General features: G+C 35.5%; 2 protein-coding genes across 3 annotated transcripts; one reads left to right on the forward strand and one right to left on the reverse strand.

Moving 5' to 3' along the window:
* The first annotated feature begins 2,749 nt into the window (after positions 1-2,749).
* Positions 2,750-20,197, forward strand: LOC149743524 (bile salt export pump-like). Of its 2 annotated transcripts, XM_089885142.1 has the most exons (32): positions 2,750-3,052; positions 3,320-3,377; positions 3,859-3,909; positions 3,966-4,050; positions 4,477-4,570; positions 5,259-5,394; positions 5,897-5,984; positions 6,333-6,466; positions 6,733-6,904; positions 7,244-7,368; positions 7,776-7,953; positions 8,239-8,352; positions 8,708-8,818; positions 9,138-9,263; positions 9,602-9,805; positions 10,154-10,324; positions 10,882-11,043; positions 11,849-11,909; positions 12,358-12,439; positions 12,898-13,036; positions 13,196-13,375; positions 13,977-14,081; positions 14,471-14,632; positions 15,115-15,318; positions 15,695-15,795; positions 16,254-16,394; positions 16,754-16,910; positions 17,117-17,314; positions 17,655-17,861; positions 18,431-18,566; positions 19,050-19,169; positions 19,468-20,197. In XM_089885142.1, exons 1-32 carry the CDS (start codon positions 2,956-2,958, stop codon positions 19,557-19,559), a joined length of 4,191 nt encoding a protein of 1,396 aa, XP_089741268.1. In that variant the 5' UTR covers positions 2,750-2,955; the 3' UTR covers positions 19,560-20,197. The 2 variants fall into 2 exon arrangements, with proteins under 2 accessions (XP_089741268.1, XP_089741276.1); XM_089885150.1 differs by lacking the exons at positions 2,750-3,052; positions 3,320-3,377 and adding an exon at positions 3,454-3,779.
* Positions 20,198-22,159: 1,962 nt separating this feature from the next.
* On the reverse strand, positions 22,160-25,229 carry LOC149743525 (uncharacterized). The gene is made up of 5 exons (XM_089885575.1): positions 24,286-25,229; positions 23,870-24,045; positions 23,132-23,326; positions 22,664-22,734; positions 22,160-22,453 (listed from the first exon to the last, which is right to left on the reverse strand). The coding sequence occupies exons 1-5, from the start codon at positions 24,403-24,405 to the stop codon at positions 22,230-22,232; spliced, it is 786 nt and encodes a 261-aa protein (XP_089741701.1). The 5' UTR covers positions 24,406-25,229; the 3' UTR covers positions 22,160-22,229.
* Between the last annotated feature and the right edge of the window lie 858 nt (positions 25,230-26,087).

The raw sequence follows: 26,087 nt of genomic DNA on the forward strand, positions 1-26,087 counted from the left end.
GCATGGCGCGGCTTACACCTCCGATCGCCATGGAGCCGGGCTATCTGGGCAGATGTATCCATAAGTTCTTATGGGCGATTCGTAAACCGTTCGCTTACATGGATCCATCATTAAGGATACCAAAAAATATTTGCTGGGTCCAAGTCGCGCTTCTGTACGCGCTCTTATTGGAAGCTCTTCCGTATTATTGGCAAAATGTCAGATACCCAAAAAAGAAACGCTTTCGCAAACCACTAACTCACGAGAAAGTTCAAAGGGAATACATAAAGGGCATGGAAGACACTGTGGCTGTATGTGTTTATGTCACTTGCTGTGCCCTTGGTTCTGCCAAATCTTATCCTTTTGATCTTTTCTGTATTAATGCATCGCCCTACAAGTTTCGGAAACACATAAAACGGTTGCTCCCTATATTGCATCCGCAAATTTGTAACTTTATTTACTCTCCAAACTTTGTTGCCACTTGTCTTGCACATATAAACGCAGGTTATCAATTAATATAATAAGATTATCTAGCTTTAAACTGATTTATTTTTGTTACATTCTGTTGTTGTGGCGTGTGCAAAGTCACGCAACGTCGATGTAGAATGTATGTTTTAAAATAAACAAAATCATGGGAAACATTCGGTTTTGGCTGCAATCTATTTCGGTAATTATCTTTTTATTTGAACGGAATTGATGTAACTTTTAGATTTATTCTAAACCATCCATACGAAGTATATGGTAGGCAAAGAGTTCTCTTTCTGTGCGAACCAACGGGCCAACATCTCAGGTTCTGGCTTGCTTCGCCGCACGATCTTACACCCATATAAAACATAAGGAATTCTCCCGGTTTAAACTAAAGTTCGTTGTACCCAACTCGGCGCCTTGTAGCACTGATATTTACAAGCCTCGTTTCTGTAAAACTTGGTTTTATCATAGACCTGTTGTTAACATCGCCTAACCCCTTACCGGGCAATGGACTCTCATAACGATTCAGCAAAACTACGCCAAGTCGGGCCATTGAACGCATGGGTATGTGTGAGTTTGGAGGTGAACGGTATGCGGGCGTTAAACATGACATATGTATCTGGCAATGCTTACACGGTTTTAACGTATAAATACTGTACCCTACTTCTCGGCTTGAGCATATAGAGCGAAGTTACTGTCAGTAGTATAACTGCCTATTAAGTGTGCCTGTCGTATATATTATTCTGGGGTGGGAAAGGTGGGACACCTTTTTATTCCGTTTTCCTGTTATGTGGTAGTAAACAAAGAACAGTCAAAAAAAATGTGAAATCGTGAAATCGTATCCTTACGACTTCCATAGACCGTTTTTTTATTTGTTTATAGCAAAATCAAGATATTTAGACATTATGTGCTAAAGGTGTCCTATCTTACCCCGCAGTATTATATATTATTTACCCACCCTAATTGGTGATTACCCTGCTATGTATGCTAACTTAAGTTTAATAATAAACCCTGTGTAATATTTATATTTTGAGGGTTGAACTCATATAGATGATAAAGCGCCGTGTATTAGGTCAGAACCTTCACCTACAAGTTACGTAAACAAACGGTGTTTTTTGTATCTATTTGTTCGCTTCGATGACTACGTCTGGCCGCCATGACTTGCGCTATACGAGAAATATTGTTCTCATATCTGTATGTATGCTCTGATACCGGAGCAATGTTTGACTAAGTTATGACTGACGGGTTCAACGACCTCTAGGTCGCAAGGCCTTTGTTACATATTCATAACTATTCTGTAGGGTAATGATGAACAGGCGGGTTCTGCGCTTATTTTCCAAGTGGCGTAATGAGTGAGACCTTTTTGCACTTTCGCTAGGAAGAGAATTTAGCTCCCTTATAAGCGAGTAACTGTTTCTAAATCGCAGTTAAGTGTAGGTTACGAATTATGCGCTTAGATTGTGACTATAAAGTTGTTGTCAATTTTAGAAGCATATAGACCTGTATAGCCCAAGGACCTAGACTTATCGTGCATAGTTATATGCACACTAGTCTATAAAATTGTTACTAAAACTTAAAGTTATATAAAGTAGGATAGGGCAAAATGGGACAGCTTTAGTACGTAAAATTAAACCTTCCTAATCGTGTTTCAAACAATAAACATGGTCTATGATGAGGATAGAGTTTTAAATTCTTTAAATTTGCTTTGTTACTACCAAATGGGACAGAAATTTGAAAGAAACGGTGTCCCATTTTTTCCCACCCTATACTATACTCTAATTTTAGTAACCATTTTTCCTAATCGCCCGTAAGCAAGTCTGTGCATCATATCTAGTGCAGCTATCTGATAGTGATGAATGACAGGAAATTATGACAAGAAAGTGTTACTATGTTCTTAGAACACAAAGGACAAGCGGCATACGTGGGACTTCCAGTTTCAGATCGAAAGCTAATCGCGTTCATTTATTAATCTGATGAACCTAACCAATCAGCATAGGCCTACTGTGTTTAAAAGACCAACAAAAACATAAATGATTTGGTTTAGTCAGGGTGTTACTAGTCGTGTATCCAACATTAATTTTCGCGTAAATAATTTTAGCAAATCGGGCGTCTTTCTTGGACTATATATATTTTACCATATGTAGTTTTGCTCAACATTTTCCAAGTGCTTGGTTGAGTGTAGTATTATTGTTACTTTTACGATTTTTAGATTTTAAGCCTCATATAAACACAGATAACACGCCCAACTTTTGTACAGTAGGGCGGGGGGAAATGGGACACCTTTTTCTAGTCCCATTTGGTAGTAAAAAAGAACATTTAAAGAATTATAAAGACGTATCCTCAAGACCCACCTTGTTATTTGTTTAAAACTCGATTAGGATCTTTAGATATAAAACATGCTACCCCACAGTACTATAAGCAAAGCACAGCCGCGTATGACTTAATCTATTTTTACTTTTCCTATAGAATATGCCAATATTTAAATAATCAATAAACTATCTGTTCTAAATGAAATACCAAGTTGCAGCAGACGAGGATCGTACTGATGGAAATGGTAGCTTTAAGATGACGTCATATGAAAACGATGCGTATCAGCACGAAACAGGTAACTGCTTTCGTCTTAAATTGAGAACGTGTTGTTTTAATGAATGGATCCAAGTAACTTGTTTTATCCTTGGGAAACCGGAAAACGATAGTCGTTACAACACGAGTGTTCTGTTTCATACACCTCGTGCCAGATTACAAGTTACCACGTATGTTACTTTGTGGGTGATGATTTTTTAGGGGGGTTAACATTATATTTGTTTGATGCATTCCTTGTAGTTAAATTTTATTATTATTTTTAATCTAACGTGAATATTTTCAACTGCAGGATTCAGCAGTCACAAACCAGACAAAGTGATTGATGAAAAACAGATCGCGTTTAAAGGGTGCGTACGTTGTATAGTTTAAATTCCACTGTGTGTATATGGAAAACACCATGACTAAGCATCTTTATAAGTAAAGTATATAAAACATGTTTAAAACCATGTTTATATACGGACTCTAATATATAGAAATCACACACAACAACTTTTTCGCGCGTTTTTAGCGTTTGACTTACAAAATATTTTGACACGTGTTTACCGCTGCTCGGCGATCGATAAACATGGAAAAACAACATTTTAACACCCTGTGAAGAATTGGCAATTATATTTGGGCAGGACTTGTTTGACATGTCAAAAATTTGTTTTTACCGTCTGGACCCCTCGGTTTAGTGGAGTCCAAATTGTCATGAGGCATCTGCTAAAAGCCCACGTTGAGATTTGGCGTGTGTTTTAATCACCAGAGAGGTCTGATTAAAATAAATCTTTTTTATCTTCTAATTTTATATAAAATATCTTATTCTTATAATGTGTTTATATTTTACAGAGGAAAATCTCTAGAAGAAGTGGTTGCAAGACAAAAAAGAAAGAAAACAAAGTAAGATAAGTTTTAAGCCAACTCATTCATATTAATTAAAAATCACTTTATTACAGGAAGAAGAAAAAAGAAAAGAAAGGAAAAGGGAAAAAGAAAAAAGCAAAATTAGAGAAGCCCCCACAAGTTTCTTTTCTTAGTTTGGTAAATACAAAAAAAAGCTCCGATTTTTCTGGGATTTATTAAAGCTTTAGTAATAATCCCTAATAATAACCCTATTTTTTGTGGGTGTGGTCCTTGTCAAAAACCTAGGTCCTAAGATGGGATTTATTTAGGCCAGGTTTGTACCATTACCCCAACATTTGGAAAGCCCATTTGAAGACTTTGATGCCATCGATATATACAATTTGTTTACAAAATTCAGGTGCCTAAACCATTGAGCCACCCGAAAATAATAACTTGTAACTACCAACCTCTAACTTTTTTCATGAGCCCAGTCTGTACGATACAATAGGATTCTTCACTAGTGCCCGACTTCAATACAAAAGCATGGATATTTGTATACATTCTCCACATTATATAGCGGCAAAGAACCTTTTTCAAAAGTTTTCAAACTTTATTATTTTTTAGTTCCGCTACGCTGAATCTTTTGATTGGCTACTAATGTTTATCGGTACACTCGGTGCAATGGTCCATGGAGCAGCTTTTCCATTTATGATGACGGGTAAAGAATTAGCATCATATACTATCTGTGATATGTCTCAGCATTTTATAATTTCCGTGTTAGTCTTATTACTGTGGCAGTTTTAACTTATTCGTTCCTTAACCAAAATTCTCAAATTGCCAGCCATACATTACCAAAATAAGAAAAAAATCCGCCTAAAACAATCACCCCTCAAGTTACATTGGTCGTAACTTGTAAGCAGGCACGAGATGTGTAAAACAGGAATTCCGTGTGCTGTGTTATAATGACTCTATCACCATGGTAGAAAGAATAAACTACTTTTTAGTCATATAATCATTTTTACCTAGCAACAAGCTGCCAGTAAGCACTAAATTGAACAATCAGTCATGCTTAAAAATTTAATTGAGCATTCATCAATATTTTTTGCCAATAATTTTCTGTTTGAGACACCTGACAACAGAATGGTTATCAGCCACACAGCAAGGAATTTATTAGTTTAAACACCTGCGCATGTTACATGCTTCTTGGGCTTCTTTGACCTTAAAAACATAAAATAATCTTTACTATATGTAGGGTGGGGAAAGACACTTTTAGCACATAATTTAATATGCAAACATTTTGAATTGGAGATTTTTTCCTTTTAGACATTTGTTGCCTGTTACTAAATAGAAGTTTCCAATATAGAAGTTTTAATACTTCTATAAAAACAAGTCTTGTTTTTTCCCAGTTTTTGGCCAGATGATTGACACGTTTATAAACTACAGTACATGCGTACAAATGACAGAAGGAACTTGTACAGCAGCAGAAATAAATGAAACTTATATTCGTCTTAATATCACAAATGCAACCGAGCAAACCTTGGTGTAAGTAAATCAAGTAAAAATAAAATTCATTTTGTTTTAACATTTTTATGCAACTAATTTCAAAACAACCACTCATTTATTTTGTGCTAATACCCCCCTTACCGTTATTGCACATAAGATCAGCTATAAAGTAAAAATAAATATATTAACCATAAAATAGTAAGCAACCGGCATTTAAATATAAAAATTCCAATATATTTTTATTTTCGATTAGCTCATCATAGGCCTCATCAATTCAGATGGCTTTGTATATTTATTTTTATCCATAGTGTATTTTTAGATAATTGTGTGTGTACACCATGTCTTCATTGATTTTTGTTATTTTTGCCATGTAATTAAGAATAAATATTTGTTTTTATCTTTTACTTCTATTTTTACTCTATGTATACATATTTTTTATTATTTTTTTTTAATTATATATATTATTCTTTTTTTTCATGTTTGTTAATTCATGTTTGCTCTATGTAATTAATATATATTATATATATTTGTTTTTTACCAGACCCATTGACGTGGAAGGAGAATTGACCGGTTTCTGTTATTATTACATTGGGATTGCATGTGCTGTAATTGTGTGTGGTTATTTACAAGTAAGTTTGTTGGTGTGATAGGAATGTGCAGACTCTAAGCTCAAAAGCTTGTGCCTGTACATTTCTTTTTTGAAGCTCCACATGTATTATCTGAAAAAATAAATAATCACCTACAAAGTAACATACATGGTAACTCCTAAGCTGGCACAAGGTGTATGAAACAGAACACACACACTTCCTTTATACTTGCGTGGCCGAAAATGATTGGAACAATCGAAGTTAAGTGTTTTGCCCAAGGACACATATGGCCACAACAGTGGCGACGACAAGACTTGAGCTTATAACCTCTGGGTTGGAGGCGGGCACGCTAACCAACTGCTATGGCGTCACTTATGTTTTTACACTTAGGTGGGAAACTGGGTTCTTGCTTCAACGAGACAAACGAGGAAGATCCGAATTCTCTTTTTCCGATCTATCATGAAACAAGAAATCGGGTGGTTTGACGTTCACCACATGGGGGAGCTAAACACCAGAATGAGCGAGTGAGTGATTTGTTCGGTAATTTTAAACCTTTTTTACAATTGGCGATGTGCATACGCCAACTTTGCTTTTATACCACCCTTGATGAGGGTTGGAACAACTACCACTAGTATCGTGCCCAAGGACACCTAAGCCCACAATGGTAGCAGCGCCAAGCCTTGAACCTTTTACCTCTTGTAAAACTACTAACTTACGAGGCGCTTGACATAAAGTTGGCTTTCACTTACATATATAATCACCATAAATCATATCCTTTGTCTTTCCTCAGTGATGTAAACAAAATCAGCGATGCCATTGCCGATAAATTCAGTGTCTTCATTCAACGCTTGACAACGTTTGTTGGTGGATTTATTGTTGGCTTCGTCAATGGTTGGCAACTCACTCTTGTTATTATGGCTATAAGTCCCTTACTTGGGGTGGGTGCTGCACTAATGGGGAGGGTAAGTTAAAAAACATATTGCCTTTTGTAATTCTGTTTTGGCAGTATTTAGAAAAGAAAAAAACATATGTATGTTTGTTATGGCAGTATAGAACGTTTAGATCAGGTAACCAAACATTGAAACTATTTTTTTGCGAGGGATATAAAAATGGTTCCTCAACAAATATAGAAGCATTAGCAAGTTTTAAACTTAATATAAAACAAGCAAAATAATAATAACTTTTATTTATCTATTCTATTATGGTAGTAAAGATTAAGAGTAGTTAAAATGAAAATACTGAATATAGTGACAAGGCATTCGTTGCTAAATCATGCTTATGCTGAAAAACTTTCTATGCAGTTTGTTGCAAACATGACGTCAAAAGAACTGCAGGCTTACGCGGCAGCAGGGGCCGTGGCTGAGGAAGTTCTTTCTTCAATACGAACGGTTGCTGCATTTGGAGGCGAAAAGAAAGAAGTTGAAAGGTTTGATTGGGTTTTAGGGAAAATCTGTATGGCTGACATTTGGGCTACCCATTAGTGACCACTGGGTTGGAGAAAATGCTGTTAAGTGTCTTGCCCAAAGACTCATAGGCCCACAATGGTAGCAGCGATAAGTCTTGAACTTGTAACCTCTGGGGTAGAGGCAAGACGAGTGTTTAAGGAAAAGGAACTTAACAAAATACCCTGATGATGTCTAGCTGAATGGCAGCTGAAACAGAACTCCTTAAAGAGCACAAAACAAACATTTTTTAAAATTTAAACCTTGAAAATCACAACAATGTTCATCAGGAAAAAAAAGTGTAAAAATACTATCGTTAAATTGTTTGTTATTGACAAAACTAATCGCAAGACAATACTAGAACATTAAAAACAAATTATTCTCATGAAAGGTACACATCGAAGCTTGATGCAGCGGAAAAACAGGGCATTCGAAAAGGCATGACTCAAGGATTTTTCTCTGGTTACATGTGGTGTCTGATATTCTTAAGTTACGCATTAGCGTTCTGGTACGGTTCAACTCTTGTCTTTGACCCAAACATCAATTTTTCACCTGGAAATTTAATGACTGTGAGTTTTTAACATATTATTTGATGTTTATTTTATCTGCGTTTTACGGTATTTGCTTTTTTACATCTTGACATGCTTTTACTTTATTTTAAATTCTATTGCATTTTTGCTGAGTTCTCAAATTCAAAATCTCAAATTATATCTGCAGATAAAATGCTGAAGTAAACAAATTCTTTAAAAATTGGTATTTAGAATATTAAAAGTAATACTTTTAGATAAAGCATCTGTTCTTTGTTGATTGTCTCATACATAAAAGTTATCTTGATTTTTTTGTTTTTCATGCAGGTTTTCTTTGCCGTTTTAATCGGAGCGATTAACCTCGGACAGGCAGCGCCAAACCTTGAAGCTTTTTCTGTTGGAAAATCAGCTGCAGCTCTTGTTTATCAGATTATTGAACGGGTAAAACTAAATTCTTATTTAGTAAAATAGGTTTCCTATATAATGAAACAGATCAATGAAAATACACACATGAAACTCTCTGGACTACTATTGATTTGTATCATCTTCATTTATTGATCAAACCCATTTGTAAATTTATTTACTATATCACATGTCAACAGCCGTCAGTTTTAGATAAAAATTAAGACTTTGATAAAACACAAATCCACATTTAAATTAATACTTTGATAAAACACAAATCCACAAGAACAGTGATTATAACTTCTTTCATATGCTTATTGTCAAAACATATGGGCTAGAGTTAGAGGTATGCGAGCTGACCACAGCTGTATAAATGTCATTCAATTACTCGCAGGAATCCTTGATTGACCCATTCTCGAAATCCGGTCATGTACTTGAACACTTGGTGGGTGACATTGAATTCCATGATGTGGACTTTACTTACCCAAGCAGGGATGACCAAGTGGTAAGATTGTATCAAATATTTGTTTTTGGATAATAGACCAAATGTGGTCAAATTTTAGGGTCCTATGTCTCCTGTTTAAAAAGGACCTCACCCATGTATAATAACATTCTTGGAAAACGATAATGAAGTTCATGTTAATTATAGAACAAAGAGAAGGTAATTAGTAGCAAAACAACATTTGTTAAAAAACGCTATGGGCAAAAGATGTGGGAAAGAGAGTGTCTTCATAAAAAAACACATTTTTTTCACATATTTACTATTTGAAATTTTTAATTAAGTTTTTTTTTTTTCTTTTATATAGTTTGATTTTTTTCTCTAGATTTTAAACAACCTGAAGTTAGCTTTCAATGCTGGTGAAACAACTGCCATAGTTGGTCCCAGTGGAATGGGAAAGAGCACCATACTACAACTTGCCCAGAGGTTCTATGATCCAGATAAAGGAGTTGTAAGTGGTTTATTTGTTGTGTTTGTCGTTAAACTTTGCTTGTTGTGGCCACTGGGCAGCTAGGGGGTTAGCGGGGGGTTGTTACCCCGCCCCCATATTGTATTGTAAACCTTCTCCCCTCTTCTTTTTTTACATTAAAACCGTATGTTTGAAGAATTATAAAACAGTATCCTCATGATTTCCATAGAATGTTGTTATTTGCTAAAAACAAAATTAGGATATTTGGATATTATGTGCTAAAGGTGTCCCGTCTTCCCTCACTTTACTATACCATTAAATTATACCAAGATCCTATTTAACTTTACCTGCTAACTGCCGATACTAATTTCGACCACTAGGTGACTCTGGATGGTCATGACCTTCGCACCCTCAACACTAGGTGGCTACGTCGCATGATCGGCGTGGTGCAACAAGAACCATGTTTGTTTGACACCTCGATTGCCGAGAACATCCGGTTTGGAAAGGAAGGTGTATCTGACGATGACATCATTAAAGCGGCAAAGGCAGCAAACGCTTACAACTTCATCATGGATCTGCCTGATGTAAGTTTTATTATACGCACCGTGGAGGTGAAGGGTTCAAAACTCCTCGTTGCTACCATTGTGGTCGTATGTGTCCTTGGGCAAGCCACCTGACAAAAAATTGCTTTAACAAAGTGGTCACCAATGGTTTGTCAAAATAATCATATATACATAAGAAAAATTCAAGCAGCAATATAAAGTAAGTTCCATTCATTTATTCTAGAAGGGTGAAGTCCTTATAAGCGGTTATAAATCAAAAATATAAAACTGTTTCTTTTTTTACTGAAGAAGAATTTTTTTCTATATAAATTTTAAACTTAGGTAAAAACGATTCGTAGGAATTTGTAACTAAGTAAAAACTTTTTGTAGAAATTTCAAACTCAAGTTGGTAGTGGTGGTGGGCACATGAGTGGGGGGCAGAAGCAGAGAATCGCAATCGCACGTGCTCTCATCCGTGATCCCAAGATCCTGTTTCTAGATCAAGCTTGTTCAGCGCTCGATACCGAGAGTGAAGCGATGGTTCTTAGTGAGTTGGACAAGGTACGTTGCTGCTTTAACTTGGTTTCAAGCAAGTTATAAAATATCACGAACACACATAGTCACATGTATAGCACATTCCATTCAGAAGAACAAAAGCAACCTTTGTACAAAAAGCAACGTTAAATGACAATGAAAATTTTATGTTACTGAAATAGCGAAATCTGTTACTGTGTTGGTAGTTGCACAGCCAAATCTGGTCTAAAAATGGCCGAATCTGGCCTAAAACCCTAGGTCCTTGAACAAAGTTATTCACTTATCAGTCAAATAGAGTATGTTTCTGCTATGGTCTATATAGTATACACTTGTTTTCATTTTTGGTTAAATTTGTGATAAATAAGAAATAAATACAGATTCTATTAAAAGTATGAATAATATTCATAACTTTGTTTCTCTGAATGCGGTAGCGAAGATTGAAAAGATTTAAAACAAAACAACAAGATATTGCGACTAAACAACAGTTGTAAAACTTGTTTTTGGTTAAAAGCATGTATTTTCATATTTTCATTCAACTCAAAAAGCGTGATCGCTACTTACAAAAAACACCCCCCCCCCTCTAGGCTAGACAAGGGCGTACAACAGTGATCGTAGCTCATCGGCTTTCGACCATTCAAAATGCTGACGTCATCGTTGGTGTTGAGCATGGGAGGGCGGTAGAGAGAGGCACACACGACGAACTGATGCGGAACAATGGGGTGTATTTTACCCTCGTTACATTGCAGGTAGCCATCATAATGTTAAACTGTTTGAATTGCCATGTATTTTATATTTACTTTATTTTAGAATATATACCTTATAAACTTTTCTATTATTTCTGCCATCAAGACATAACGTAAATAATCTTTCAAAGGCTCATCTTGTATGAAAAAAGGTAGTGTATTAAAATAGATTTCTGATGTTTTTTCTGCCATTCAGCAAGAATTCAGGGAATTTGCCTTATGTTATATACACTGCATTTTTTCATACCAGAAGAGCCGTTAAAAAAATATTAAATTATGTCTTGGTAACAGAAGTAATAAAACACTTACTTCGTTAAAACTGTTTACCACATAGTGTATAAGATATATATATATATGTACTAATATAAAACAAATACGCCTTTTTAAATTATAAAAAAAATAAATATACTATATATAACTATGAAAAATAAATATAAAAATAAATATAAAAATAAATATAACTTTCTAATAATAAACATATTACATTAGATAACCATTAGATATGTAAGGGCATAAGGGATAGGCGCCAAATGTTTTAAAATGCAGGAAAGGTAGGGATAGTTAGACACCCCATTTCCATAAAAATAATCATTTTCTGATAGTTGGTATTTTTTATGTTGGTCATTTTCCAAGAGTTGATCAATTTTTATGTTTAATATTTTCTAATATTTGGTACTTATTTAATATTGCTCAGTTTTAATGGTCGATATATTTTTTATGTTAATCGTTTTCTGATAGTTGGTTTTTATTTTACATTAGCCCTTTTTTATGTTGATCATTTTCTTATGTCTACCCATCTGTGTTTTAGACGACTAAACGTAAGAAATTTGACGAAGACAGTTCAAGTGACGACAATAATGCTGATGAACGTAAGTTTTTTCGATTTTAAAATGTTTATAGCTTTCGGTACCAGCCATAATACATGAGGGTTGAAACAGTTATAAAATGAATTTTATTGAAAACACAATTTCTGTTTTATCCGTAAGCGTGCATAAACAACTGTTGTTTTACCGTTACTACTTGTCTTTTCGCAGTTGTAAATTTTGTCCTTATGTATGTGTTAAATGTAAATTAATAATATTATTGCTTTCTGATAAATAAAAAAAATGTTAGCTGTTAGAATAAAATTATCTTTTTTCATGTATCTGACTGCCAGTTCTGAAAAATGAAAATATTCTTGTTTTTGTGAAAAACACCTTTGTGGGTGGTATTTTACCTTGATGGGCTGTGTTCTTTATATTATTGTTTTTCCATTTACCCAATCAATATTTTTAACGTTGGAAAAGCATGCAGTGCACTAATCATTCACATAAACAGCTGAAATTCTTCAATCTGGACCTGAGACAGCATTAGAACACGTCACTGATTTTGTTCATGGCCACCATAGAAGAAGTCTCAGGTAATTATGTATGGTTGATTGGTTGCAAATGTTCTCGGCCCAAGGGTCACGATTTTTAATTGACTCTCCTCTTCCACGCTTTTTTCTCATGTTTCAACAATTGTTGATTTTAGTTAATTTCCTTCTCTTCGTTCTTTAATTAACATGATCTATCATATCTTTTTCGTAAAGATAAATATAAATTATGTTATGTTTTAACTTGTGCTTTAAATTTTGCACTAACATAATATTCCATTCATCGAAAAAGTTAGATGCATGGTAACTCGTAAGTGGGCAGAACACCCGAGTTAAAAAACTGTTGCCCTGCCACACAAGGATAAATAAGTTTCCATTTTTGACATTTTTATATTAGTTTTGACACAGCATTTCCAACCATTTATTTCATATGTATACACTATGAAGATGACATTACTTTAAATATTTCTGCGTAGTTAGGTTAATTCCCTCTTACTATACAGACGTAGTCTAAGAGATCGAACTCAGTCACAAATGTCGGGAACAGACATGACACCGATCGGAATAACCAGCTCGCCCAGCCCAGTAAAGAAATATAAGATCTCATCAACTAAACCACCTGATGATTCAAGTGACAGTGGCGTAAGTATTTGTTTTTTATTAAATTTTAAAAAAGGAAATTTATGGCAAGTGCTCCAGCATCTGTTAAAGGGATGACCTGAAATTTATTACAGTTTAGAAAATGAATGTAGGAAAGAATTTAGAAAATTGATTTATTTTGCGTTTTTTAATGGTTTCCAGGATTCTGACGATGATTCCAGTGATTCTAGCGACGAAGAAGAAATTGAACCCGCTCCTCTGAAGAGGATCATGAAACTAAACATCACCGAGTGGCCGTACATCTTATGGGGAACGATTGGATCGGCAATCAACGGAGCAATTCAACCGGTGTTCGCTATTCTATTTTCGGGTTTACTGGGGGTCAGTATTTAGAAATATTTATAAATTATTAAGACTAGGATTCAAGGTTTTTCCATGTTGCTGTCACCATTGTGGTTGTAACTTGTATGTAACTTAGGCAAGACATTTAACAAGAATTGCTTCAACCCTGAGATCTCATATGAGTTTCTATTTTCTGATTTACTAGGGTGTAAGTTCAAAAGAAAAAATAAATAATGAAGAATTTTTTAACTGAATTTTTAATGTTTATTTTGTATGAATGAATTACAGTAACTTGTTTATCCTCGCGGGGTGGAACAACAACTGCCGATATAATAAAGGTGTTCTGTTTCACACACCTGCTGCCGGCTTATGAGTTATCAGTTTTGTAACTTTATAGACTTTTATTTTGGAGGGAATTTCATTTTTTGTAATGTGTTGCTGACTGTTGTTGTAATGTGTTGCTGACATCCCATAAAGAATCATTGGGTTGAAGCAATTTTTTTTCCAATTAAATGTAAATACCTGGAACCGTGTTTTATTAAGTTTTGTTTTAACACTAAATTCTGTAACTATTTTTCAATCTTTGCTACCATAATCTATGAGACAAATAAAAGTTATTATATTATAATTATTTTTTTAGGTGTTTGCACTGCCTAGTTTAGAAGAACAACAACAAGGGGTTGATCTTTACGCTCTACTGTTTGTTGGTATCGCTGTTATATCTTTTATCACTTATTTCTTACAGGTAAAGCACTATTAGTATCTTTATTATGTCGATACCACCATTTCTTACAGGTTATTGGTCTGTCATGTTTTAGATATAATAGATATAAAAATTAGTAAACTTAACTGCCATTACGTGCCGTCACGTGGCACGTTATGTATTTCGGAACAATAGATATTTACCAAATTACTAACTATAAGGTCTTTGACAGACAAAAAAGTTCAGCCAACTGTATTGCCAAAATGGCATCGTCAGTCTCTTGTTTAAATAGAACTTAATTGGACTTGATTTTTGTCTGTTATGTATTTCGTAGCACCAGATCCTGAATGTATAAAAAAGTTTTGGCCGACCTTTATTTTGTGACTTTTACTTAAACCATATCCTGAATATTTACTACTCTTTATCTTTAGAATTACATGTTTGCAAAATCTGGTGAAATTCTGACAAAGCGTTTACGAAAAATGGGTTTTGAATGCATGTTGCGGCAAGATATTGGTTGGTATGATGATCATAGGAATAATCCCGGGGCTTTATCCACTCGTTTGGCCACTGATGCTGCTCTTGTAAAAGGGGTATGTAGGAATCTTGTTGAAAATTTAAATTCTTGTTTTCCTAAAAATTCAAATTTCTTTTTTTTTCTTGAAAATTTAATTTCTTATTTGTATACTCGAACTACAAGGGTGTCCAAAAATATGACTGTGCATTTACATATTTATTAACAGACATGTTTCAGTATAGAATACAGAAGGTAAATATGAATAACAATTATAAATGACCACCATCAGCATAAATATAGGCTTTGACCATTTTATTTTGTTTCTAAACACTGTTATTGCTACCATTAGAACAGTGCACAGTGACTTTCCAAACACTCAGTATGTGCTTAGTTGTTTGGGAAAACCATTAGTTTAATTGATTAAATGTACACCTTGTAAGGGTAAAATATGTATTTAATTTAACTTCTAAAACCAGGGTTTCTTTTTAAAAAAATTTCAAGTTTGGTGCTGGAATTTTACTTGTTTTACCTTTAAACAACTGTTTTAATAAAAACCAGGCAACAGGCGGTCAGATTGGGATCATAGTTTCAGCGATTGCGAGTATTGGGAGCGCGCTAATCATTTCTTTTTACTTTGGATGGAAACTCGCGTTCGTTGTCGTTGCTTTTCTCCCCCTCATTGTGATGTCAGGACTCATTCAAGCACGACTGATGACCGGCAGCGCACGTAGGGACAAAGAGTCGTTAGAGGAAGCATCGAAGGTTATTATATGAAGCAAATATTTCTATTTGTTTTAGAGTCGTACACATGTGTATTCGTTCATACAGAATACAATTTATTTTATCCTCACATGGCGTGACAACAACAGTAGCTATAACTCGGGTGTACTGTATTATACACCCTATGCCGGCATAAGTTACCATGTATGTAACTTTGTGGTGAATGAATGTAGCTTACTTTATCCTCGTATGGCAGAACATTTACAGTCGTTATAATCGGGTTGTTCAGTTTCATACACCTCATGCGGGCTTACAAGTTACCATGTATGTAACTTTATAGAGATTGCTTTTGTCCATTTACCCCATACAGAATAGAAAATTGTTTTGGTGCATTGTTTTAAACTATACATTCTTAAAGGTTGTGTCTGAAGCTATTGAATCTATTCGCACTGTGGCTTCACTCAACAAAGAAGAGTTTTTCACTGAAAAATATAATGAAGTATTGGTTGGACCGTACATGTAAGTTTTCAACATTTCTAATCTATATTGGTGAGGTCTTTGTCAAGGACCCTAAATTTAAACCAGATTTGGTTTAAAATTAATTTAGTCTTAATGTTTGCACTACTGCAGTATAATCCTGAAAATTACTTGGTAAATAAAACACCAATACACCACCTTACCATATTATTCATTTGTGTGTTTATTAAAGTGTTTTTTGTTTATATCATGAAATGTGTTTATATTAGCCACAAAACTAGTTTTATTCTTAACACATATTTTGAAAAGTATTTGAAAGCTAATTTTGTTTTATGGGAATATTGAGAGAGAAAAATTAGATTAAACCCAAATTTTATTTTAAAGATAAATGTTTGTATAATAAATATTTGATTAAAAGACGGTTGTTTTTTTAAAACTTTATGTAAAAGACAGATATTTATCATCATATTTATTTTATTTATAATATATTTATGTGACAGAGATGGTAAAAAGAACGCTCAAATCTACGGAATAACTTTCGGAATCGCAAACTCGATCATTTTCTTTGCATACGCAGCTTCTTTCCGCTTCGGTGGTTATTTGGTCGCGCACGGAGAGATGGAATTTCAATATGTATTTAGGTTGGTTGTGTTTTGATGTGAACGAATGGTTTTGTTTTTTAAAGAATAAATATTAGAGGATAGTAGAGGCTACCATGAGTTTCTACAATTTGAGGAAAAATAACAGAACAATGTTGTTTGTGTTTTTGTACAAGTACTGTAAACCAAGATATGCTTGTGGAGAATCCTATAACCACTAAATGTAACTACTAACTTATATAACTTTTAACTGCCAATGTCTTCCACTTCCCACCAGCCTAATCTGCAACATACTGTCATTGAAACTGTATTATACGACTAGTGAATGGGTGCTAGTGAGAATTTTGCAAAAGTTACCCAAATTTATTGAAACACATTTTTAACTCATCCTTTTATGCCAGAGTTTTCTCATCCATTGTATTTGGTGGAACAGCGCTTGGTCGAGCGTCTAACTACGCACCAGATTACGCGAAAGCAAAAACTTCGGCAGCTCGAATATTTAAACTACTCGACCGAACTCCTGCCATTGATTCTTACAGCACGGAGGGCGACAAATGGGTAAGAATGATTTGTATTTGGATAAAATATGAATTTGTTTATTCAGCAAAAAATGCAGCTTTTATAATTTGTAAATTAGTTTTATTACGTGGAGAATATTTTTTGGGTTGTGTTAAAAAAATGTTTGAAATATAAAAAATTCTTATGGTTATGTAGAAAAAAAGAGAAAAAAAAAATCTTAGCCTAAATGTTTCTTTAAACCACAGGACAACTTTAAAGGAGACATTGAGTTTAAGAACTGCAGGTTCACTTACCCTACAAGGCCGGACATTACTGTCTTACAAGGATTAAACTTGACTATTGGCAGCGGTAAAACATTGGCGTTAGTTGGACAGAGTGGGTGTGGTAAAAGTACGAGCGTTCAGTTGTTGGAAAGGTTTTATGACCCAGATGAAGGCATTGTTGTAAGTGTAATGGTTTAAATAAGTTTTTTCTGGTTTTTTAAGTTGTTTTAGTGTTTTTTAGAAAATGTTTTACTTTTATGTTGTGTTTTGAAAATTAAATTTTAAAGTTGTCCTTTAAATAATGGTTCTGTTTTTTTAGGTTCTGTTTAAATAATTTTTTTTATATTTTGATCAAAGTTTTATTTTCGATAAAGTTAGAAAAATGAAAATATACGAAATACTTTTGTTTGTTTACTTGATTCATTGAAAAATTCAAGTTGACATAATTGTTTGAACATTATCAATCTATTGTGTTTACCAAAATTATTTCTTTTTTTATAAAATCAATCTTTACCTTCAGCTCGTTGATGGACACGAAACTAGAAAAACCAACGTTGGGTTTCTGCGTGGCAAGATTGGTATCGTTTCTCAGGAACCGGTGTTGTTCGGGGGCTCCGTGTACGACAATATTATTTATGGCGACAACTCCAGGGAGCTTAGCAAGGAAGAAGTGGAGGAAGCCGCCAAGCTCGCAAACATGCATGAGTTCATCCTCGCTCTCAAAGATGTGAGTTTTTTTAGTCGTAACAACTTTATTCTTTTGCTATTTTATCAATATATGAGGCAAAAGGTCAAAAAGTCTGAAATTCTTAAAAAGGGCCTACTATGTATCGCCCTAAGGGCACATCTTTATGTAATAAGACCCCTCAATCGGATCTTTTTCTAAGACTCGCCTTATAGGGTAGAATGGTTTGTGCTTGCCAAGGGTGCTCAAACAGCTACAAAAAGTTTTGTCTATGTATGAATGAGAAATGTGGTTTAAATCATTGGTTTTCATTTTTTGTTAGGGGGGTAGGGGAAATGCATTTTACCCGCTATTATATCAGGGGTGGTAGGGGAAATGCATTTTACCCGCTATTATATTTTGTCCCTGCAAGCTGCAAGAGACTGATGACATTGCTCCAACTTCATTCCTCTAGTTGGACTTTAACTTATCATGAATAAAAAATAATTTTACTTTTACTTTTTTCTTACCTAAGCTATTTTAAAAACTGATGTAGAAATGAACAATTCTTTTTCCAAATTTCCTAAACTTTTTTGCATAAAAATTAATACCAGTATTATTTTGTAAACTAGGGTTACTACACGAGTGTGGGAGACAAAGGAGATCAACTTTCTCGTGGTCAGAAACAACGAGTGGCGATCGCTCGTGCACTTGTAAGAAAACCAAGGATTTTACTCCTTGATGAAGCTACGTCTGCATTAGATACAGGTAGGTCTTATATACACTTGGCTAGAATGAATGTAACTTGCTTTATACTCGTGTGGCCGGGAAACAAAAGTCGTTATAACACCTCATACCAACTTTCGAGTTACCATGTGTGTAACTTTGTGGATGATTTTTTTTTATGTATTGCTGAATATGCCCACAATGGTAGCAGCAACATTGTATCTTAGTGCCATTTATTGTAGTCAACTTATCCAATTTGTAATGTACGTATACCAAACCTAATGTTTACGGTCATTTTTGTTCAAACAACCAGCAAAGTACTTAAAACATGGTATGTATGTTTAGTCTTATTTGCTACTGTTGTGTTATAGGTATTTTTATTTTAGTACATCAGACATCAAAGTTGTTATAAATACATTATTGTAACTTGCTCAGTTCTTGCGTGGTCCCAAAACAACATTCGTTATAATACAAGTGTTCTGTTGTGAACCCGATGTATTTCATTCAAAATCATTAACATTGCAGAGAGTGAACAAATTGTGCAGGACGCGTTGGATCGAGCACGTGAAGGCAGAACATGCGTGGTGATTGCCCATCGACTTTCTACTATCAGGAATGCTGATAAAATTGCAGTTGTTTCACAAGGTAAGCAATAATTTAGTGTTGGATTGTTATCTTTTGCTCAAAAGTTTAAACACAGCTTGAGTTTTAACCTGTTTTTCATATTTATGAGTACCTAGAGAAAATTATATTGGCATAGTAATGTATATAGCTTGCTTTATCCTCGCGTGACTGGAAAAAAACGCATTTGTTATAATATGGGTGACACTTATGCCCACCAATGGTAGCAGTGACGAGCCTTGAACTCATAACCTCTGGGTTAGAGGTAATCACCACTGTGCCACGAAATTCTAAGCAGTTGTGCATCTTGTTTTATAATTAGGTCAAGTGATTGAACAAGGCGACCATGATTACTTGATGTCGTTGGAAGGCGCTTACTATAAACTTGTCACAACCAATGCAACTCTCAGTTAAACAATCTGCCAAGAAAATGTTTCATAACAACCTCAGTGTTATACAACGCCTTTTCTTGCAATGTTACCAGATCTCAAATCCTTCAATTGCAAACATGTGATACAAAATATCTCAAAACAAAATGAGAATACCTTTAATAATTGACATACTCTCACAAAGAAATATTCTTAACTAAAGAAAACTAAATGAAATATCTACCTAACTTATTTTATTTTGCAATCCTGTTAAAACCTAAAACGCAATTTTGCAAGTGCTACGTTATTACACAGGGTAAAAAGTATTAGTTTGTTAACAAGTTAACATTTCATATAAATGTGTTTTAAATTCTAAATAATCCTGTGAACAATCGTTTTTCACTTCATTGTTTGTAGTTTTGTGTAATTTATTGTTTTAATTTTTTTAATCGCCGCTTGCAATTGACTGTCAATTAGGTTTTATAAAAATTATTGCTTCAAGAGTAGTTTGGTTTTTGTTTGTTTGTTTCAACATTCTTATGAAGCTGTTGTCGGTAAAATTTGATGAATCTAGTTTCCATTGGCTACCATCCATTCGGTTTCCAAACTTTTTCCTCTTCCTTAAAAAGATGATAATTCAATAGAAGATATCATCAGGAAATGAATGTAACTTACTTTATCCTCGCGTTGCCGAAAAATGACGGTCGTTATAACACCGTTGTTGATGCTCCCCCCGTGCCAGCTTACGAGTTACCATGTGTTTTACTTTGTGGGTGATCATTTTGGGGGGGGGGTTATGTATGGCTGATAATTTCGTCTTACCTAAGGACGTTTACGCCAACACAGTTGTAGCAGCAACGAGCCTTGAACCAATTACCTCTGGGTTAGAGGCAGGCCCGCTAACCACGTTGCCACGGCGCCAGACTCACAGCATCACCAACACGTCACCTCAGTCAGATAGCGTTGTAGGTGTCGAAGAATAGACTCTGCTGTTTTATCCATGCTTGTAGTCAGACATTTAGCCTGTCACCCAGAATTTTCGCACGACCAAAAATGCAGTGCCGCCGCATCTATATGACCACTTACGTGCTCAATAAGTTACATTCATTTATCAGGCTATATGTGCCCGTAGAAACAAGCAAACGAACGGTTTCAACTAATAATTGCGATTGCAGCAAACAATTTGGCGAGAGGCGCTCTTTGAGGGATAAGAACTCGACACATGCACTCTATACTCTTAAGAACTTTAATTTATTCTGAGACATTTTAGACTTGGGATGCACTTGTTCGCTATAGTTCGTAGCAAAGTGAGGTAAATGGAGCGAAACTTTTTGGAACATATACAGTGTAGGAAAGGTGTCGAAGCAGCAATAATGAACATCCAGAAGCCAAATACAGTTTGGTGAATCCCGCCGACGGACGTGGGACAACAGGTACTGTAAAGTAATGTGAATACAGTAATGGTGTGCTTAGTAGCTTGTTATTATAGCAGGTAGCCAATATCGTGGTGCAAATATAGAACTGTGGGGTAAGATGGATACTCTTAGCATCTTATAGTATCCCATTCTTTCAACTGTGTACAGTTAACAACGCTCCTGTAGAGTTGGGAGGATACGGTGATATATTTCTGTAAATGTACGATCAGGATATTTGGATATTGTGTGTCAAAGGTGCCCCATCTTCCCCTATTACCCCACTATATTACACTTTGGGTGTACGTTAGCAGTGGATTGTATTATGACTTTCGTTCTGCGGCCAATTCTCATATATATACGTACCATGTCTTGTCTGCATTTGATGAACTTCGCGCCGAATTTATTCGTATTATATGAACTGGTAGCCAATGCATTACGTAAAATGCGAAGCTGATAGCTGAAAATACACAAACGCAGGTTAATAAAGCTAGACGTATCAACCAATATGCAAACTTTTTACGTTGTTGAATAAAAAGAATAAAACGCAAAGTTACACGTGTGGTAAATCGTTATACGACATTATTAACGAGTTGTGTGAAACAGAACACCCGTGTTATAACGACTACTGTCGTCGTTTCCCCACCATGGGGGATAAAAAGGGTACATTCATTCATTCCCAAATTCACTCACCTAACTTTTTCACTGCCCTCATCCTAACTTTCCACAACCAAGTTGGTGCAATCTCCAAACCAACCGAACAAGCAGAAACTGAATCATTTTTGCTCAAGTTACTTTTGCAACTTTTCCCTGGGTTTGAGTTAGCCGAAACCGCTGAGCTTTCTTCGTCGTTCTTATGTTTCAAAACTCGCCTAACGTTGCTTACACTGCTGGTGGAACTGCACTGACGTAGCTCGTATGACGCATCAGGAAATACTGTAGTGTAACAATAGTTGCGTAATGACCGCCCTGCATTAATCCTTTGCACGCTTTGACTTTCGGTGAAAGCATATAGACCTTCCTTGCGGTTAGTGTTAGTGCCAGTAATATTGCCAAACGTCGCGCTCCTCCTAAATTCCGTGTCGTCCCGTTTCTTATAACAAGATGTCCTAACCGAGGTTTCAAGTCCTATGTTTAGGCCGCTACGAGCAAGAGGGCGGATATCTGATGTCGTCCTTGCTCTCATCTCTAACTGCATGAACGAGTGTCTCACATTACGTGTATCATCACTTGATTTGAGTAGTTTTTGTGGTCCAAGATTAGCACCTGTCGTTTCGGTTGCTGAATTTACTGACATTGTTTTCTCAATCTCGCGAACAGTGTTGTAGCGAACTGTGGGTCGAAGCCAACGTCCCGGTTCTTGCGGCTGTGAGTTTCCATCGTTTTCCGCAGACATTTGTACGCATTCGCCGAATAATGGAGACGAACATGTACAAGTTAGAAAGTAGGGGTAGGCAGAATAAGATGATAAAACAAATCACCGGTGATAAGTTTTCTCTCTGTCGACAAATGCTGGCCAGTGTGGTGTCTAAATGTAATAAAGTATATATTTAAGTTGAATGGAAATAAAACCTTGCCGCCAGTGCGGGTGCGTGTGTCTTTTGGCAAGACACAGCTCGTAAGCAGGCGTGAGGTTAATGAAACAGAACATGCGTATATGGTATAACGACTGTCGTTGTTATCGAGAATAAATAAATTACATTAATTCAATAAAAAAAACCCATCAAGATATTCTTACTTTGGTACTGGCAATGCTTCTCCGTGTTAGTTTGGTTGTTATGGCTTACAACATCGACTGTGGCGTTAAGGCTGCAAAAAAATATATCAAAAGTTGAACTGAAGTGTTATAATGCAATTCTGGCTTGTTTGACGAATGATGTATGTTATATTGAATATGACTTTCATGTGACGTATATCAATCAAAATAATTTTCTTTTCGATGACGAACACATTGCACCCTGTCGAGTTACTATTTATGTAACTTTGTGGGTTGTTGGTTTTATGTATGGCCGATAATTTCGACAACTCATTTGTGACATTTGGGACACTCCCGATTTGCATAGACCGTTGTTAATTATTAAAAACACGGTCAGGACATTTGGATATTATGTGCAAAACGCGTCCCATCTCCCCCCACCGTTCTGTATAATGCGTTGAAGGTGTTCCGCCTTACCCCACCCTACTATCAACACACAACGCAACCAACCTTAGGGTGGGAACAACGTTCAAAGTCTGATTCCCCTCCGAGTCACCCGAGTTCACTGATTCGTGGGTGAAACCGCACACGAGCGAAGGTATTGACGTCACAGTGGATATGAACCATAGAAAACATATAATCTTGTACGTTCGGTTTAAACTGATTCGAGTCTTTGCTTTGAGAGGTCGGGATAGTCCAATGTATCTGCGATGTCAATAATAAGAAATATACACTACTGACACTTTTGCTCAAGTAGTTGAATGAATGTAACTTATTTATTTTCTTATGACGGGAAACGACAGTCGTAAAACACGAGTGTTCTGTTTCATACACCTCGTCACGCGCTTACGCCTTACGTCTTTTAAGAGATTATTCTTGAATTTTGTTTTGGATGTTTTCATTATTGTAATGTATTGTTAAAAGTCATCTAATGATGTTGTTTAAGGCATAACTGTGTGTAAAAACACATCTAATTTAGGTTAAAAGTGTCGACTTACGTATGTAAATCATAATGTATTGTTTAGATATATACATAGTAGGGTAGGGGGACATGAGAAATCTATTTATTCTATTTTCGTGTAATTTGGTAGTACATAGAACATTCAAAGAATTAGAAAACTGTATCCTCACGACTCCAATAGACTATTGTTAATTGTTTAAAACACGATCATAATCCTTGGATATTATGTGCCAAACGTGTCCCGTCTCCCCCCACTCCACTGTACATGATATAGCGATTGGTTTTACCTTGTAAAATCATGTGCGAATAGATTAAGCACTGCGCAGTTTAGGAAGAAGGTTTCGCCCCAATTTTGGATCGTTTGAAATATGACGTGTTTTTCATAGAGGTCCCCGTAGGTCATGCGTAACGGGTGCAGCCATGCGGAAAGCAATATAGATATTATCATGCATGTAGAAAGACTCTGCGTATAAATAATGTATTTAGTTTCTATCCAAATATCACGCTTCAAAGTAGAGTTATATGGATAAAGTTGCTGTCAATTGTCAATTGTTCCAGTCGAGTGACTTACGCGGGGTATGGAAATTGTCACCCATAAAGTTACTTAGTAACGTGTATAACTTTGTGAATAATTGTTCTTTCCTGAAGGCTCACATGCCCACAATGGTAAGAACAGCAACATAATAGCTTATATATCTCTTACCAGTTGGTAACAATTGGAAACACTCTTAAGCTTTTTGTGTTTGACCAACACATAGGTAGATGCCAGGTTCAGTGTTTGCGCCGTCAATAGCCCAATCACCAGCATACAAGCAATTAGCATAATGTATGTACTGTTTTATCCTGTTTTTTTTTACAAATTTAATTATATTTAAATATAATACGGTAAGGGAAGATGGGATACCTTTTCACCATTTTATTTTCTCGTCCCATTTAGTAGTAAAAAAGAACATTAAGAGAATTATAAAACCTTAACCTCACTACTTCCACAGAACGTTGTTGATAGTTTAAAACACGTTTAGAATATTTTTTATATTATATGCTAAAGAAGTTTTTTTTCCACACCCTACTATATAATGAAAACACGTGCATTATAGGTTGGAATAAAATAGTCTATGTTTTCATTCTGTTTTATTATCCTATTTGGTAGAAAACTAAGAATATTCATAGAAGTGCATAACCGTATCCTCACGATCTAAAAATATTGTTTAATTGTTTAAAACACGATTAGAAAATATAAAATGTTATGAGCTTAACTTCAGCTATGAGGTTAACTTCAAGTGACTAAATTAATGGAAATTTGTTTAAAACTTTTCTCTGCCGGAACACCATTTTCAGAAAAAAACTCCGGAACTAAAACTTCAAACCCTTTACCAACAACCGCTAATAGTCAAACATTACTTCTCCGTCTATTAAATTCCGCATTATCTGATGAAGCATATCACCCTGGCCCATGTACGCTCAATACTGTTTTAGAATGCGCCCGAATCTGCCGAAATTTAGCTATTTTTTTAACCGCCTTTACAAATTGAATAACAAGCCAATGGAATCTCGCTTTTAAACACAACAAGAGCTTAATTTTTTTCGTGTTAAGTTCATAGTCGTGTGGTGTGGCATACGTCATTTCATATTGCATAATTCGGTTATAATAAATAAGGAAAAAGCTTAAAATTTTTGTAATAAATCTAATCTTGTGGCATACGTCACATGTGGCACATGGACGTCATATGTAACGTTAACGCACGTGTTTTGTTCATCTCCACGAAATGAAAACAGCTGCAAATAATATGATCCCCGTGTGGTGTGACATGCGAATTCCAATACAGATATTGTTTTAAACCGTTGATTGTTTTTTAAACACCCAGGTCCAGAATTCGAAATTGCCAATTATCTAACAGAAGGCGCACCTGGCATGTAATATGCTACCATACGTTAAACCGGGCGCCGTGCCATAGTTGTTAGCGCGCCTGCCTGTAACCCAGAGATCATTGGTACAAGGCTCGACGCTGCTATACCATTGTGGGCGTATGTGCCCTTGGACAAATAAGACACTTAACGGCAATTGCTCCAACCCAGTAGTCACTAATGGGTTGTCTAAATTATCAGACATATTATAAATTATCAGACATATTATACATAAAGAAAAAATCTCAAAAAAATAACCACCCACAGAGTCCCATACATGGTAACTCGTAAGCTGACACGAGGTACACACCCGTATTATAACGACTGTCGTTTTCCGGCCACGCGAAGATTAAGTTTCATTCGTTTATTCATTACTGTGGAATAAATGGAAAACCGTTGGCAGCTAATATGATTTGATTTCACTCAAGATATTAAAATATATATACTGAGATTACGAACTGAGATATGTGCGGAAAAAGTCGCCCCCCAAAAAACAACAACAAAAACGACTGTTTGGCGAAAAAGGGTCGATATGGCCACTTACGTGCGCGACAAGAGAATTTCGAGAATTCTCAATAATCGCAAATTTTTGAGCGCGGT

Source organism: Ciona robusta, chromosome 1, assembly GCF_009617815.1.
Source record: "Ciona robusta chromosome 1, ASM961781v2".
NCBI classification, from domain to species: domain Eukaryota; kingdom Metazoa; phylum Chordata; class Ascidiacea; order Phlebobranchia; family Cionidae; genus Ciona; species Ciona robusta.

Excerpts from the sequence above, each read along its gene's own strand:
- LOC149743524 (XM_089885142.1), top strand. The coding sequence starts at position 2,956 with ATGAAATACCAAGTTGCAGCAGACGAGGATCGTACTGATGGAAATGGT. Across the intron at positions 3,378-3,858 it reads AAACAGATCGCGTTTAAAGG|AGGAAAATCTCTAGAAGAAG; the intron begins GTGCGTACGTTG and ends TATATTTTACAG. Across the intron at positions 17,862-18,430 it reads TCATCCTCGCTCTCAAAGAT|GGTTACTACACGAGTGTGGG; the intron begins GTGAGTTTTTTT and ends TTTGTAAACTAG.
- LOC149743525 (XM_089885575.1), bottom strand. The coding sequence starts at position 24,405 with ATGCTAATTGCTTGTATGCTGGTGATTGGGCTATTGACGGCGCAAACA. Across the intron at positions 23,327-23,869 it reads TTCGCACATGATTTTACAAG|ATACATTGGACTATCCCGAC; the intron begins GTAAAACCAATC and ends TTGACATCGCAG. Across the intron at positions 22,454-22,663 it reads GAAGCATTGCCAGTACCAAA|ACACCACACTGGCCAGCATT; the intron begins GTAAGAATATCT and ends TATTACATTTAG.